The sequence below is a fragment of the Calidris pugnax genome, unplaced genomic scaffold (genome assembly GCF_001431845.1).
Source record: "Calidris pugnax isolate Ruff unplaced genomic scaffold, ASM143184v1 scaffold14, whole genome shotgun sequence".
NCBI classification, from domain to species: Eukaryota; Metazoa; Chordata; class Aves; order Charadriiformes; family Scolopacidae; genus Calidris; species Calidris pugnax.
The window spans coordinates 3,798,461-3,816,153 of record NW_015090793.1 but is presented as its reverse complement, the minus strand read 5'-3'; the positions used below and the strand labels follow the sequence as shown (position 1 = coordinate 3,816,153).

General features: G+C 38.9%; 1 protein-coding gene across 10 annotated transcripts in view; it reads left to right on the top strand.

Annotated features, from left to right (window-relative positions):
• The window catches only part of ABLIM2 (actin binding LIM protein family member 2), a 110,473-nt gene that overhangs the window by 77,559 nt on the left and 15,221 nt on the right, over positions 1-17,693 (top strand). For 7 of the 10 annotated variants that reach the window (XM_014935953.1, XM_014935955.1, XM_014966837.1 and 4 more), the window contains 6 exons: positions 1,851-1,952; positions 3,206-3,259; positions 8,527-8,579; positions 9,200-9,347; positions 14,463-14,521; positions 16,686-16,740. In XM_014935953.1, the coding sequence (XP_014791439.1) occupies positions 1,851-1,952; positions 3,206-3,259; positions 8,527-8,579; positions 9,200-9,347; positions 14,463-14,521; positions 16,686-16,740 (471 nt within the window). The remainder of the gene's footprint in view (positions 1-1,850; positions 1,953-3,205; positions 3,260-8,526; positions 8,580-9,199; positions 9,348-14,462; positions 14,522-16,685; positions 16,741-17,693) is intronic. The other 3 variants (XM_014966838.1, XM_014935956.1, XM_014966839.1) reach the window with 1 other exon arrangement.

Genomic DNA, 17,693 nt, shown 5'->3' with positions numbered 1-17,693 from the left:
AAGTAAATGAGCAATTGATACACTGTGAAGATCACTTGGCAACTTTCCTTTTCTTTTTAAACTAAAAAATTCCAATAGAAACATCACTTTGGGATGAAGATTTTTAAGGTTATTGGAGTTTTAAAGGATCTCACTTAAATAAGTGCCCAGCACTGCTCTTTATGGTCAAAGTTGGAGTGGCATAGAGGCTTCTTTCATATAGTAGGGATGTTCAGGCATCTGGGCAGCAAGCAGCAAAGAAAGAGGCAATTAAAAAATGTGCTGTGAAAACCTGTTGCTACTTCTTTCCTTCCAAGAGCAAAGCGGGAATCAAGAAACTGAATAACAGTCTGGTTCCTTGTCTGAGGACAATTTGACTGCAAGCTGGTGGTGACACACCAGATTTTTGGTAATGTTATAATCCTTACCTTACTTTTTGGGAGTACCACAGGCTATCAGCATGTCCAGTTGAAATCTCAGTTTCTCAGCTGCTCTGATTACATTTTTGCAACAAGAAATCACTTATTGAGTACACAGTGGTAATGGCTGAGTAGTTTTCAAGTTTTAATTTGGCACCGACTATGAAAATAAGAGACACAAAATTTAGAACCGATAAGGTATGAATCGTCATGAGACACCCAGCACACTCTTCTGACCTCTTCTGGCTTGCTTTTCCTCTCATCAAACTCGGTGGCACTACCCAGTTGAGTTCAGTGGTGCCTGTCAAGGCTGGCTTTGGTGACAGACAGATGACCATGTGTCCACTGCTTGTCAACAGAGGCAAAGACTGAGCAGAGGCAAGGGTCAGCAGAGGCCACCTCCATGGTGTGGTCTCGGCAGTTATGGTAATGCAGTAGTTTTATGGTTATAAAACTTCCCCTCCCTGAAGGCAGAACTCAGTTACAGATCTAGTGCTCTGAGCTGCTGCACTTTCTTTATCCCCCGCAAAATCTTGCTATAACTTCGTTACTAGCCATTAAATTTGTGCTCCATCCACACTAAAACAATAACAGTGAATTAACAACCATTTTATGTTAGAATAAATGTCATGTTTGGCTTCCAGTTGCTTAACAGTGCTGTAAATTATATGGATTTTACAAGTCCCAAAAAAGTAGAGCTTTACTTTTTTGTTTGCCAAGCAGCACTATAATGCCATAGAGTGTGCTTTGGGGAAATTAGCTAAGAGGAAATGAATGGCATGGGCTGAGCATTTGATAAAACAAGTGGGAAAATGAATATGGATCAGTTGTATGTGTATCTTGAAATCTAGTGAAGTACTATGGCATTATAGATCCATGACTTGATAATCCAACCTTGTTTGCATAAATATGCTGTGGCATGTTGCCTGTGGGAAAAGTTTGCAATTAAGAACCAAATTTCAACATCTTTTTTGTCGCTAGTGTATGCAGCAATATTTGACTTAACCATAACATCCGGTTTTTGGCCTAGTCCTGCTTTGACATAATTTAAACACTACTGAATGATTTCATTCCTGGTTTTGGGGCAGACTATGGGCCATAGCGTTAAACTTTTCAAAAACTTGATTGACAGATTATTCAGTTAAGGCTATGCAAGACACGTTACAAGATTTTGGATGTTCTTAGCCTTTTATTTTTTTCATTTTCTTCATTGTTAAAAGAGAGGTGTTAGTTTAAAAGTGGGGCAGTTTAATCCGATATATCAGATGTTCATTACTGATGTTTGGAGACGGAGCCAATTACAGTGTGTTGAAAAATAATGGGTTTTACAAAAACCATATATTTAAAAATGTTGGATTAGCAAGTCATTCTGAACAAGCTTTTATGCTTGAAATACTCTACTTTGCTTTCCATTTTTTCTTTTATCTGCTTTCTTTGCTCTTCCCCTTGGAGGCAGTGAAAGTGGTCGGAGCACTCCAAGCTTATCCATGTACTCAGACAGCAAATCTTCACCTTCTGTCTATCAGCAGGCTCCTAGGCATTTCCATATTCCAGGTAGGCATTCACTGCTTAGCTTTTGATCTTCGATTGCTGGCACCTGTTTATTCTCTTCTGAATGTAATTTTATTTCTTTTTTTTGCATTGATTTGTGAACTTTGAACTGCAGGAGAAGAAAATGTTTGATAAGTGAAAATCTGTTAAACTTAGTGTCAGAAATGAAAGAGTTAGAGACCTGTGTGCTTACGTATGTAGAAAATACATTAGAGGAGGAAGACAGTGACAAATGTTATTAAGCCTACGGAGATAAAATTATGTATAGTGCCATGGCTTCATAGGTCAGTTGAATTTGTGTGCAGGAGGGAAGGCTGAAGGGGTTTTGATTTTGTTTTTTTCCTTATCCATCTACTCTCTGAATTAAAGAGTCATATCAGCATAGACTTTAAAAATAGCTGGAAGACTTTAGACCTCTGGGACGCTCACTGTGGTTGTGTCTTTGTGTATATACTGTACTGTTTTCAAGTTCACATTCAGTCAACAACCACATTAAATTTATGTCGACAGTGTTTAGCTTTTTGACTGCTAAGCACATCTACTTACTCAATGGAATAGTTTATTTAAGTTTAGCTTCTGGGGTTAACTTTCTGTAAACAGACAGTAATGGGGAATTGTATCTGCTCAAGTCTGTAGTACTAAGTAAATCTGTTGTCTGTACAACATGATATGGGAACCCTGGACTGTGGCTCTGGGGGCTTTAAAAAAAAACTCTTAGAAGGCCAGGTTAGCTATAAAATTCAAAATATAGACAAACTGTAGAATTTCCTGTAAGAATATTGGACATTTCCAGTATAAACATCTATATCGAAACATGTACACTTTCTTCATAATTAATGGAAAAAGTCCCTTTTCAAGCGTGATTACTATTGTCTGTTGTACCTGTATATGGATTTTATTTTAAGCAGTGACAAGTGTAGCCACTTTCTCTTCATTGTCTGTGAAGTATGCATTGGTAGTGCAGATGTAACCACCAACATTTCAGCAAATGGATTCCATTCAAGTTGTCTCAAAGCATTTTGAGGGACTTAGGATTATGCTGCAGTGGTAGGTATAGCCAGTGTTATAAATATATAAAGATGATGGGTAAGGCTTCATTCTGTTGTAATAACGAGTGAATGACAAGCCACTGAATGAATGCATAGTCTTTGCTGAAGTGTTTGCATTTTTAGTGTTGTTGAGAGGAGACAAGAGCAGCATGGTCTGAACTGCTTGCTTACTCTTTTATTCTTTCCTTTCTCTTTCCTTTTCCTCAGACACTGGCGTAAAAGATAACATCTATAGGAAACCTCCTATCTACAAACAGCATGGTACAGTCTGCTTTTCTCTGTTGCAGTTTTCTCTACGTGTCCTTGTAAAGAAATGCCTGTTGACTTCTGAATTAGTGAATTAGTCTTCACATTTCATTATGCCCCCACAGTCTCAAATAGAAAAGGAAAAAATTAACATGGAAATTAAATAGCATTATATCCAAGGGTTCAGTAAGTTCTCTAAAACTGGGATAATGATATTTTGATTCGTCTTGGTAATTCAGAGCTGATAATAACTTTAAAGCAATATTCTTATATATGGAATGACCTAAAATGTAAATGTGGGAGGTTTTTCTTCTCTTTTCAGACCATGTCTTGGAGTATCTAGTGTTTTGTAAATAATTCTGACTGCTACATTGCTGGGGAAAAAAAAGTTCATTGATAAGTGATGTATATGAAATACCTACTTTTCATCTGAAATTCTTCAAGATGTAAAATATCAGGAAAAAATGTAATCAAACTATGGCAGTGAGGAACAGATTCAGTTTCTGATAATACTGGCAAGATTTGATTGGAAAAAGTGGTAAACTCAGCAACAAGATTGCTGTCTGAGTTTCTAAACAACAGCAAGAAATATGCAATGTTTTGTACCACTGAGGATTTGACTTAAGACTCTAGAAAATGTAAAAAAAAAAAAAAAAAAAAGGCAATATAAAGTCTGCATTCTTCTATTATTATTTTTGCTGTATATTTCACTGATTAACATCAATGGAATTTCCATATTGTTGTCAGTTCCTACTGCATTCTCAGTGGTGTTTGGCAATGATCTTGGTTTATGATACAGACATACAGAATTCATTTTTCTAAACTGAATTCCGTTATTAAGCTTTGAATCAAATGTGTATGGATTCTGCTGCAACAGGATGCCTAAAAAGTGCAGAATTACACTTCTGAGTAAGAGTCATGACTGTGGTACTCCTGTACTCAGGAGTATAGGACAAAAAAGAAAATAAAATAGATCATATAAATCTGCCCCAAACAAAAAAAAAGGGGAGGGATTTTAAGAATGATTACTCCCCTTCTTGGGAATGAATGAGGGAATAAAATAGACATGAGAGGTGTTTATCACACAGTGAGCAGTAGCTATGGCACTTTGGGGATGCAGGCTTGTGTCTTTGGGGATGCAGATGGAAGAGCAAAGCTATGCCGCTCTTCATGGCAAGGGAAGGTCTAGTCTGTGCCTGTGACCAGTGTCTCTGTTGGAGCAACCCCTCCCATCCTGTCACCTTCTGCAGCACGATCCGCACCGAGGTGACCTCCCATGTTGTATGTGAGAGTGAGAAAGCTCCGTGTGTCTGTTCTCCCACACTTCAGCGTTAGCTGATAGATGAAACCTTTCTGTGAGTGAAAGGTAAAGGAACTGCAGATACATCACTGGCTTCATGGTCAGAACAAGGAAAATACATTTCACGTATTCTTCTGTTGTGGTAACAGGGGGCTTTAACTGATTTTTAAATGCCCAATTCGCCTAGTTTTTAAAACTATCCTTCTAGATAGTTCTCATTTTTTACTATCTTTAGTTGTGGTAACAGGGGGCTTTAACTGATTTTAAAATACCCAATTTGCCTAGTTCTTAAAATTATCCTCTGTAGTTTTCATTTTTTACTATCTTTCATGGAAAATGGCAGTTATTTCTGTTTTGGATGAAGTTCTAGTTTGGATCTGAGACAAGAGTAGGAGAAAGAAAATTGTCAGCTGATGTCTCCCAACTGAGTGAGTCAGCCTGTACATGCTCACGGTAACTGGTGCTTCATGCTAAAGTAACTGCCCAGGCAAATCATCCAGATTTAGGTAACCTCTCTGGTTTTTCTGGGTACAGTTTTGAGCAAAGTCAGGCTCACTGACGTTTCAGTGCACTTTAGGTGTTAGTCTTTGATATACATTTTCAGCTCACAATATCCTAATCTTGGACAAGCTAATGTTACCCCTAAGGCAAAAAGATTGTATCTGTTTGGTTTAGTGCTTGATTTAATGTAATCTGCCAGCCTTATAGTCTGCCCAAGCTCTCTAATTCCTACTTGTCTTTAGATACACAAATCATTTGAGGTGACTACTCAGGCTGAGCGAAAAAAGCTACTGTCAAAGGAAAAAGTTGAGTGTTACAATGGTGTTTGGAAAGATCATGAGCAAATGCGAAGTTACAATCATCTGGTGCAAATCAGCATAGCTTCAGTGATTTACACAAGCTGATGATATGGCTCTAATGTCCTGTATCTTGGCTGTGCCATTTAACATAACAGATATTTTTGGTTTGCAAAGATGATTCTAAGCAGACACTTTTTTTTTTTTGTTCCAGGCCAGGCATTTTTATATCAATTTTCCATCCTTCAGATATGCAGTTGAAGGCTGGTTTCTGTCAATTTTGCACTGCTCTATGGAGTTGTTCCTTGTAATCACTGGAGTGAGCAGAGAATTAAATTATCAAGACAGAAATCTCTATGGGTTAATAAGAATATACGTTTTAAACTTTCTTTTATAGATTATAGATGTTCTGAAAACTTATGTTGAAAATACATGCTCATTTTTCTACTGAAGAGCAAAGCATGATTTACTCTAACTCAAAACAAAAAAAGAATCAATAAACTTTCCTTCCAATAAAAAAATACATGAAAAAATAAATACAATTTACCTTTTATTCTGGAAGAACTCTTGGCTAAAGCATGAACATGAGCATCTGATGATTCAGCTGCTCAAACTAACAGGACACTGAATTGGTACATGATGAAAAGGAGCCAGAGAACATTCCTTCGTTGAAGAGCCCAAGTTTGAACAAACAAGCACAAAAATGTTCTTTAAAACAAAAAGTGCAAGAAGCTCTTCCAGAACATTTGGCTTTAAAAGGTTTCAATTACAGCAGTGCCCGACAGATTTGCTGTAGCTACAGCTTCTGTGTTTCTATTATAAACACCCAACTTCAGAATGAAAAAAAGGTGGTGGAAGAATGGGACATGTAGAGATCAGGCTGAGAGCTGGGGTCAGAAATTGAAGCATGCAGGAGCCTGTGTAGTTGTTCTTTTGTGTGTGTTCATGTTTCAGAAATATTTGAACATAGTTCAAAGTTAAAAAAAAAAATGAAGAGGTTTGCTATTCAGCAATATTAGCACTTAACCATGTGAAACATTGGGGTTCACAGCAGAACTGAGTATCCCTTGTAGCAATGAAGCTAATGCTTAGCACTGGTGAAATTCAGGCCACTTGGATTTATCTGCCAACCATGTGTTGTAAAAGCACTCTCAGAAACTTGGGAGGGGCCAGCCTTCACGGCCCCCATTGGTTTTCATTGTACTTCTTCTCTGTATGAAACCTTGGTGTTTAACTATTTTGAAAACAGATGCTCTCAAGATCCCATGGAACATTTGAAATCTGTGAGCAACACTTTGGATTAAACTTGTTTTTTTTCCTCTGAAAACATAACACCTTGAAACCAAAACAATTTCTAAAAATGTATCAGAACCTCTATATGAATTTCTGATTTAGTGAGAGTAAGATCCATACATATAACCTGGAACAACTTGTTGACTGGTGGTTTAGGGTATGCTCCCGAAATATCAGTGAACCAAGTTTAAATCTTTCTTGCAGTGTAGGGACTTTATTCTTCATCAGTCATACATGGATATTTCTTTCTATTTATTTCTCAGAGAAGCAGCTTACCCTCTTGGGAAAATGCCCTTGTCAGGATGCAGCTAACTGTAAAAACCTTGAGCTTTTTCATAATGCTGTTTTTATTTTATGACCCAGATTTGTTTTGCCACATTAAATAGAGAGAAAAAAACACCTCTACAGTTACAGGTTTTCACCTCTAACCCATAGATTTTTTTCCTTATTGCAATTTGTCATTTTTTAAGTATCACCTCCTCAACAAAACCTCTGCGTGTGAGCTGTGTAATGGCACCAGAAAATAAGCCCGAGTAGCACTGCAGTGCTAATAGCAGTGGCCTTTTGCCCGTGTTGTTTAGATGCAGGGCAGGTCCTCTGCAAATATGCTGCCTGGGGGAAGGGAGAGGGCAGAGTTCTTCCCAACTTGCTGGGAGTGTTGCAGCACTTCTGATGGTGCAACTTGATCTCCTCCTCACCTCTGTCTCTGAGAGTCTAATCTGAGCCCCAACTTTTGTTAAGAACGAGCAGTTTTCTCCACAATATTCCATTAATCTCAGAGAGTTAGAAGAATCCTAGCTAAGATGTAAAATTACTAAACAGAAAGTTGGTTCTGTTTACTTCAAACCAGGATAATCATACTATTTTTATTATTAATAAATGTTTTCTGGCTGCATTGTGTTGCCTGGGGCTCTTGTGTTGCCTTTATACTCAGGCATCGCAGACAACCCTCTTGTTATGATGACTTCTCATGGACTTAAAATCAAGCTAGATCATTGCATTATTCTAGTTTTGTACCATTATACTCTCCCCCAAACAACATAGAGTGAGAGAAAAGCAAGTAGGACTCAAATTTTGGGAAGCTATCTGAAATGGTATGAAATTTGGCACAAAATATTTCTGTAAGATTCTGAGGTGTAACTCAGTGCCTGGAACATAAAAGACAAGGAAAACCGCATTTGATAGTTGGGAACTATCTAATGAATGGCTTTTAGGTTTTCAGTTTTGAGTTGGAAAGTTACAAGAAAGTAAACCAAAAGGAAAATATCAGCAATATTTTTTTATTAAAATACTTTTTGACAGAGCAATATAGTCAGAAAAGTGGTTGGTCACAGAGTTGTGAATTTTAGAGTCTGACATAGCCTCTCACAGATTTCATGAAGAGGTAACACCAAATTTGTTCCTATCTTCTTTACCATCATTGCCTATCCTTTTTGGGAAGGTAGGAGGCCCAGGTGTGCAGACCACAAAATATCTATGTAACCATATGTACTTTCCTGGTCAAGGTAACACAGAACAATTGGGAAATGACTTGCTCCTGTGTGCAGTGACCATATAAATCTGTCCCCCAGTTATGCTGTAGGTTTTTTCCCACCAATCATTCGCTAAACATAGTTTCTTCCTAAAAAGATAGGTTCAAAGTCCAGCAAGAATAAATTGTCTGAATTCACTGTGTGCCTGAAGGATGAGTATTACTGTAATAATTTCAAAATGGTTTTAAGTAATTCTGTTAAACTATAGCTCTACACATGGAATTTTCTGCCCAGCTGTTTTGGGTTTTTTAAATTGTTTCTTTTTTTGCTCTTAAAAATATTTGGAACAAAACCACAGTCAAAACAGAAGACAGAAATAAAAGATGTAATCTGTTCTAATTTTTAAAATTAATCTTCCAGCTGCAAGAAGATCAGAAGGGGAGGATGGAAGTTTGGATCAGGACAGTAAGAAGGTAATGATCAGAAAGAACAAAGGGAGTAGTTTATTGATCTTTCTTGAAGCAACTGTTTTTTAAAACATGTTCCTACTTAAAGGTATTCTTTCATATAACATAATCATTACTACTTCTAGGTTTTGAAAGAAGATATAGAAAGGTTTAATCTCTGACACAGGGCGTTTAGAATCTACATTCTACAGTAAAGAAAGGAATAGGGGTATTGAGATTAAGAGCAATAAACTCATGGATTTTCACTCAGTCTCAATATATACATTGGTGATTCAGCTAAGCCTAGGGACTTTTAGTTCGGGTGCATATTAACATAAAAGAAAAAGCAGAAGATTAATTATAAGAAAACTGCATAGTGCATTTTCTAAAGTGGTGTGCAGTGGGCAGCTTAATTAACAGACAAACTATCCTCTGCCCAGCTGAAAGTTAAAAGTGTTTTGGTAGCTGTGGCATCTAACAGGGAGTCCCATGATACAGTCAACTTTTATCATTTGATAAAGCGTGGTACAAGTTGCAATGAGCATAAATATACAATCAGTTCATGAGACTTCCCAGACAGGTGAAGTAGGAGAACTGCATTCAGATATTAAATCCTGAATCCTATAATGGGCTTTTTCTCTCTCCAGCTAAAGACCAGTTGGCTTATTCTGAAAGGGGATATGGACACCAGAACTAATTCCCCGGATTCAGACACCCGATCCCTGTCTCTTACTGCCGGAAGCGACAGAGAAAACTTCACGAGAGCGCAGGAGGGCACGACTGCTGGCTACTCCCGTGAGTACTGCTACCTGGACTCAGTAGACAGGATGGTAGTATCAGGAAGATGGTTGATTTGTGCTAATTACTCCTTCATACAAACTATGGGGTTTGAATATTAGTAGAGCCATTTCTTCGGTATCATGACGAAGTGTAAAGAACATTTTGCTCCAAAGATGAATTTAGAATAAGCATTTTTTTAGTATCACAATCATACCTTTAAGTTCATAGAAATCTTCCAGAGATATAAGCCATTGAGTAACAAGGTGGAATAATGGGATAATTTTGTTGCTAAATACTGGTCTGAAGACCGTATGTCCATGTTTGCTGTCAATACCAAAAGCGTGTTCTACACATTTCTCACTCCACATTTCAGCAAGGCAGGAGGTGAAGGAAATGATCATCATAATTGAGTCTCACTTTGACTTTTAGATTACATAAATGACAAAAAAATAGCTTAAATTAATTTTAACAGATAACTGGGCCATTTCTCTCCCTCCCTCCTCCACTTTACACCATGCAGCAGTGGCAGGTCATCTAGGGTAAACAAGTTGGGGAAGCAGTTTTCCAAAAGAATCCATCCAATGCGAGGCATGTCTGGCGGCAGAGCTAGGATGTCAGTCTTGTGGGCATTTTGGTAATGTGATAGCTGGCTCCATCAACTCATATTAAGGAAATTATGGCTTAGCTATGCAAGGAAGAGGAAAAACAGATGCTACAAAGTCTGTCACAAGGCTGTAACAAGATAAAGAGGAACAGTTATTTTCAATCATCAGTCTCGCTGGTCTAATTTGAAAGGATTTGATTCCTTAGTCCTCACTTGCATACGTTTCACGATGTGTACTGTACAGTTCTCTGTGCAGGGGAAACTAAGTCTGACCACCTCACACACCTAACATGTACAAGTCTTTGTCCAGAAATGAACACCTAAACCTTCATTATAATGTGCACGTCGTGTGTTTGGGAGCTTTCTGGAGTTGACCTGATGCTTTTCTACATATGTATTGTGAGAATACTCCTTGCGTGCAAATTTTAAGTAGGGAGAAGAATGTTGCAGACCAAGAACTGTGTAATACAGGAACAACATACGGTGTCAATTTTTTTCATGAGAATGTTGCTATGCCTGTCACTCTTCTATACTAGCATTTCTTTTATGTTTTTTTCATTATTTTGGGAATGTGCAGCTATTAAAACTAGAAATGCAGAAGATGGTTCAGCCTCTGTCAGGGTCAATATCACCTCTGTACCAATGCGATATAGGTTGCGTAATTCATTTTCCATTGCTTTTGTCAGTGTTTCTCTGTCCCTGGTGAAAGTTGGCCCTGTTCCCCAGTTAGCAACTACACAGAAATGACATTGAAGAAGTTTTCTTTTCCTGATGTTTACACTTTTTTCCCTGCCTTTCTTTATGATTGTATTCAGTCACCTGACTGTTTTAATACCTATGAACATCCTTAGAAATTCCTTCTTTACTCAGTCCCTATTTAGTTCCAAATATTTGTCACAGGTTGTGTTGGCCGTGGGAGCTTAGCTTCTCTGCCTCTTGCACTGATAGTTGAGAACTCTGACATTCAGCCCCATCTCTCTGGCTTAGTCAGCGAGTATCAGAGAAAATAAGCTTTTCAGGTACAAGTTTGGTGCCAAGAGGTTCCATGCAGAGTAGAGGGGGTTAGCAGCCATCACAGTGCGAATCTCTGGTGATGTGTCCAAATGTACTGTGCAAACAGCCCTGTGTTCATCTGTCCGGCCTCTGAGCAAACCAGAGAAGGGTTATTCTGCTCTTGAAGATGTTTAGACACATACATTAGCTATGTGCCCAGAAGAATCCTTCCAACAACAAAGCAAATCGGTATGAGGCTTGTGAAATTAGCAGGCATCTAGAGTGGATCTCCTTATATCCACCTGTGTAAATGTGTCTTGCTCCTGTATATGTAGATGCTTAATAGTTAATAATTTACCATAATTAATGATTTTAAGTGTCACATATTTAAGAAAGCGGACATCTAGCAAGGTGTGTAAGCCTTGCTGTTCATGTGTCCCTGGTGTGCTGAGGGGCAAGCTCAGAAAATCCAGGTTAGACTGAGTGTCATACTGGAAAAAGCAGGAACCGTATCCATGCAGAGAGCAGTTGTTATTCAGATAGTGCCTACATAGAAGGAAAGATGGCTTTATCTTGGCCAGTTACTCCAGAAAATTTACTATAATGGTATGACTGCAGTTGGATGTGATAATGAGCAGTATGTGGTTGTTGGCTTTCAATGTTCTGTTTTAAGTTTATATTCAAAAAGAAAAGAAAAGAAGCGGCAAAATAGAACGTGTTTAACTTTGCAACTGAGTTCGTGGGAAACAGAAGCTAAGTGGAGTTCCCAGTGGAGCCAGTGGGTCTTGCTAGCTCATTTGGGACTGCTGCAGCTTTACTTGTCTCTTGGATTTTTTCCAGCCAGCCACACGATGTCGCTTGTGCCCGTCGGTGTGGCTCAGTCCTGGCAGCTCCTCGGCTGCTGCCTGCTAAACTCAATTGGGTTTGTTTTCAAACTGGTCTTTACCTTAGTGCTTTTTGCCGTGGTAACTGCATAGCACCATGTGGCAGCAGAACCAAGCTGTCTCACCCATCTTCTCCGTAGCCAACAGGCCGAGGAATGGAACTCAGCGCTGATGATCAGCACCAGCACCTTTTTCCAGGCAGGAGCAGAGATAGTAGTTTTGTTGCAGATACATTCATTCTGTCTTACAGATATTATGCTCTTTGCCCTCTGATGTTGCTACTGTTCCAGTAACAGGCAATGATAAGTTTCTATTTTCCAAACTGGAATAGTGAAGTGATCCATCTAATTCAGTATTGGTAACTACATCCCCGTACCAGACATGGAAACCCACTGTGGGGCTGAAAACAAAAGTTCTGCTCGTGGTTTAAACCACTCCTTAGATGCTGGTTTATTATCTTTCTAAAACATTTCTTGTTTTTAGGGATCATCTTCATTTTACTAGCTTAAGTAAGTTTATCAACCCTTCTTTCCTGGGCTTTCATTGCCCCATTTATCTTGTAGGCCACTGGTCTGTTGGAGTTAATTTAACCCACTTGAACACTGATGAACACAAACAGCACAAAGGACTCCTCCAGGATCTCTTGTCACTGTCTGAAAATACTATTATTTTCATATCTTATATTTATCAGGATAGACATTTCCAACTTTTGTTTTGTTTTGGTTTTTTTTTAACACTTATACTAGCAATTCAAGGTCATCTTGTGATTGAGCTCCTTTCCCGTTATTTCCAAATGATGAGCTCTTAGCTTAAATAGTAGAAGTGTGGGGTATTTGTTAGTCCCCAGGTGCATTACTTTTCCCATCAATTACAAAATTTTACCTGTTTCTATTACTCTAATGTTCAAGGTTATGCCCGTTCTTTATGGTATCCCAATCCTCCTCTATATTGGCCCTACTTTATAACTTTGTGTAGACAGGGAAGTTTATCAGCCCGTCACTATTTTTGGTGTCCAGATTATTAGTGGAAACATGAAAATTATTTCAACTCAACACCACTCCATGCTCACAGTTTTCTGTTGGAAGCAAACTGGTAGTTCCTCATTATCTTTTTCCCCTTTTAAATATAAAAGCCATAGTTGCTGTTCTCCAGTGGTAAGAGATACTGGACTTGCAATTTGATAGGCTCTTATTGCTCCCTGTTGAAGCACATAAGTGCTTTGAATTATGTTTCCATCACGACTGTGATTCATTGGCGTACCCTGATTTCATGAGCTTTCCCTCCTTGCTCGGTACTCTATCTTCTGTTCCTAAAAACAGAGGTGAAACACTCCTTCAGTGTTGGAGCCCTGCCTAGGTTACCTTTCACCTCTGCTGTTTACTGACATAGCGTAAGTCCCTGTGATCCCATTTCTTCTTTCCTTATTCTCTTTTTTATTTGGATAGCTGGAGAACCTTTTGCTATTTGTTTTAATATAATTTTCAGTGTTTAACTCAGCTTGACTTCTGGCAGTTCTCACTTTATCTCAGAACATCATGAGCCCTTTGCTGATCCATCTTCTGTTTTTTCTTTCTGTATGCTTATTCCTAATCATCTCCTTAGGGTATTTATTAATCCAGTGGGGTCTGGATTCTCTTCCTGCATTCCCCTTTTTGACACAGATTGCTAACATTTTTGACAGAAGGAAGCATTGTACATTCAGTTCTTTGAGCTAACTGACTTCTGAAACTCTTTGCATCAATTTATCAAAGTTTCCTGTACTGGAATCAAGAATGTTTATTACACATGTGTTTTTTCATCTTCTGTTTAATTTAAACTGTTTCAGCTTGTCACTTCTATACAGAATTATTTTTATTAACCAAAAACTAATCTGAAACACTTTTTGTCCTTTCACCAACAAAAGGAACTTCCAAATTTTCTTAGTCGGTTCTCAATATTAAAAGTAAGGCTCTTTGGTTGTTTCATAGCGACCACACACAGTGTTTCATCACCGTATTAAATCTAGTTCCTTCACGGTCACACCACTTTGCCAGTTTTGTCTATCTTAAAACCTTCTTTCTCTTGAGTGTTTGTACTCTCACTGATCTACTTTATCCATTGCCATATCTTCATTTATGCTTTTTTCCACTTGAAGCAATAAAAGAAGTTCTAATGAAAGCAAAACATTTTTTGTGTTTTTTATGAAGTAGTAGGATACCAACCACTCTTTTTTAAGAAACAAAACCAAACCAGATCACATACATCATGATCAGAAGTGATGTAACTCTAAAATGAGGGTACTTTTAATCCTATTTTCAAGTCATGGTTTAACACCAAGTTGGAGGGCAGAGATTTCACAAGTTCTCAAATTTGCTTTACATCAGGAAGCTGCATAAGGCTTCTGTAACACGAGTCCCACAGCTCTCACCATGTCATGGCTGGTAAGGTGATTGCATCCTGACATGCTGTTATTGATAGACATTGTTACACATGTTCGTGGACATTAAATGTGGAGAAAAGGTGAGCATTGCTCAGTTCTATTTCGTCCCATTAATAGAATGTACACATTGATCTTGTAATTTCTGTTTCTGGATGTTTTCTTGAATTCTATGATTTAGTAGGCTGCAAAATATTTAGAAGAAATATAGCCATATGTTATGTCTTTTACAGGATTTCCATATTCTAAATCAGCGTCTCTACCTGGCTATGGAAGGAATGGCTTACATCAGGTAGGTGTGCATTTAAATGCATTCTCCAAGCAATAGTGTATCATAAATAGGCAGCTCAGTAACCTAGTTGAAAATCTACACAGTAATAACACTTCAAAGGTGTTTTGGCTGCCAGCCCTGTCTGACGTATTCATACCCTATCTGGATTACAGTTTGTCTGTCTGCAAGAGTAAGACAGACAGCGGCTTCTCCTTTTAATTGTGTGCATCGTAAGTATTAGGATTCTTGATCCTTGCCCCAAAACAAACTGCAATCCGAAACGTAGAGGCTGCATGTAGTAATAGATCACAGAACGGCTTGAATTAATGATAGAGAGGGTTAGGCCTAATTAGGCAAGTAATGATCTCTGAGCAAAGGTGGAGCAGCCCACATCCATTGCATTTCTTAAACCATCTGTTCTGTATTTTTCTAGTATGCATGTGTGTGTACATATGTATACACACAGAATCACACAGAATGACAGAATCTTAGTGGGTGGAAGGGACCTCTGAGATCATAGAGTCCAACCACATAAAAAAAAAACACACCACCCAACCCAAACCAAAAAACACCACAAAAACAACAAACCAGTCATTGTACTTTTAAGGCAGGGAGGTAGCAATACAGAATGGTGGGCAGCAGCCTAGAGGGCAAAATGCATAACAAAATTCTGATCAGGTCAGACAGTTATTATTTTTGTAATCCTTTTTTTATAACTTTTTAAAATTCTTTATGAAACAGGCATCTTTGGCACTGCGGTTTCTCTCAGGCATCTAGCATTGTGGGTCCTCAGTTCCTGGCTTATATTTTTAGGTACAAACCCGATATGGTTAATAGTGATATGCTGGCGATACATAGATGCACGTGCACTCACGTTTTGAAGATTAATTTGTGTCTAAATTACATGGACAGGACGTCATTCAGATTCCCTCCTTTCTCCAAAGGAGTATGTGAAAGCTGCAGAAGCCCATGATCAGGATTAAACTTTCCTAGTGTTACCAGTAGCCTGAAGCGAGCGAGGGACCTCCTTGCGCCCAGCCTCTGCCCTGGTGGTGCACCAAAGCCATCAGAAGGGATGAGGCCACGGATGAGGCCAAAGCAAACCCCGTCAGCAGTGGAGTTGGCCGCGCTGGCGGGCGGAAGCCGTGCAATGTCGTACGAAAGCAGCAGATGGCAGCATTGGTCCCGCCTGAAGGGTCCGACCTCCCAGCCGAAAACTGTAGGAGAGGTTGAAAAGGTTGCTCATGGTCAAATCCTTGAGGCCAAAACTCGGCTCAGAATGGGTGTCCTCCGTTTGGATTGCAGCTTCATACCAGCTTTTGTGGTTTGTTATTTTTCATCAGCCATCCCGGTGCTATATAACAAAATAAGCCAAACCCAAACAACGAGGAGCCGTGCAGGTTATTGTGAGCGTATCTGTGCACACCGTTGATACCTTAACAGGCAAAAGCGAGACTCGGAGGGGAAAAAAATATCATATACTAGTGTTTTTCTGAGCTCCTGTCATGTTTTCATCATAGCATTTGCCAGCAAAGGAAAAAGACAGTGAGTCAAGCAAAGCTATGGCAGATATGCACAGTTTTCCCTGGTCTTAGTGGCATCAGCAGCATAAAGCAGAATGAGACAAGTTTCAGTGCAGCATAACTGATTTGTGATGATAGCATCACAGGGAAAGGCATGTGACAAGCTCAGTCTTACCTTACTGCCAGGTCTTCAAATAGGGGTGGCTGGTGGCTTTCTCACACCATTCTGCCTCATTGAAAGCTGCGAGGAATCAGACCTCAAAAATGTCCAAAGGGCTTAGGGGTGAGGTGGATTGATATGACACTGGAATTGCCTCTCTGAGTGACATCCAAGCTCCAGCTTTCGCTGGTCTATTGAAGTTCACAGTGTAGTCAGCAAACTGCACCTGCAGTGCCTCCGAGGACCCAGGCACTCACTTGACGCTCCATCCTCTTCTACAGGCAGAGCTCCACCTCTGCAGTCATAGCTCGATGGGTGTTGTGAGCACTTGGGATGCCTGCTTTGAGCAATTTGGTCAAGTTCAAATGAGAATTTATCCTCTTTCTCACAAGGATCTGTATTTTGATTGTGTGGTACCAGCTGGTCTTCTTTTTTCTCTTGACAATGTGCAAAGTGGTAGCAGCAATTTTGTTGCTACATTTCTTCTTTTTTTCTCTTTCAGCCTGAAAATATGGGCCAATATGAAACGGACCAGGAGGCAAGCTGGGGGATGAAAGGTACATTGCAATATTATTTCCCCTCTACTTCATGTTTTATTCCTTGAGAATGCTCATTAACATGTTGCCCTAAAGGTTACTAGATCCTTACATAATAATGACTAGACAGAGACCCAGCTCAGAATCATGTTTATCACAGGGAATCTTCCTTTTATCTCACCGAACATAAAGGCCTGACTGAAGTCCTGCATCATAAAGTGGTGCAACCAGACTGAGTCAATCCCAGTGTCCTCAGTATGTGGCAACAGCCTCTGTGGTGTTGGTTTCATATCAAAGAGAGGAGGAAATTTAAGATAATCGCTCCTTCAAGACATATCTAATTTAAAAAAAAAAAGTCCATTGTGCTTCTTGTTTGTGCTAGAGTGTGGTTAAAATGTATAGCATTCAAAAAGTAGAATTCATTTGCATTCATTTTTTTAATTACAGTTTAAGTGGACTGTGAACTTAATTTGGAACTTGGGTTGGAATTTTCAAAAGAGCTGAACAATTTAGCCACATGCATCTATTCATGGGGAAGAGTATGATTTTGTTTCCAAGACACTTAATCTTGTTTTGAAACTCTAATGCTTCACTTCATGCCTCTGTGTTGATACAAACCTTTGTCTCTATGTTTGAATAGTTTAAAGTACAGATTTTGAAAAGCAGACTTATCTCTGATTTCATTTCAAACTATAAAAAGGTCTATGAAAACATACTAGCTATCCTGGTTGCATTTAATCATCACTGTGAATAGATGACCTTGTGGTAGTCATATCATATATAGTCATATACTGACCGAACTAATGCTAGTCTAGATCCAGGAGTCATTGTCTCCACACCCCCAGATCATGTTTTCTTCACTATTGATATTCCCACTGCAGTCAGACCAAGTGCAGGATGTTGGCATCTTGAAATATTGTATTAACTTAATGGTTTTCATATATGTTCCCAAACTGACATGCCTCTAATAATCC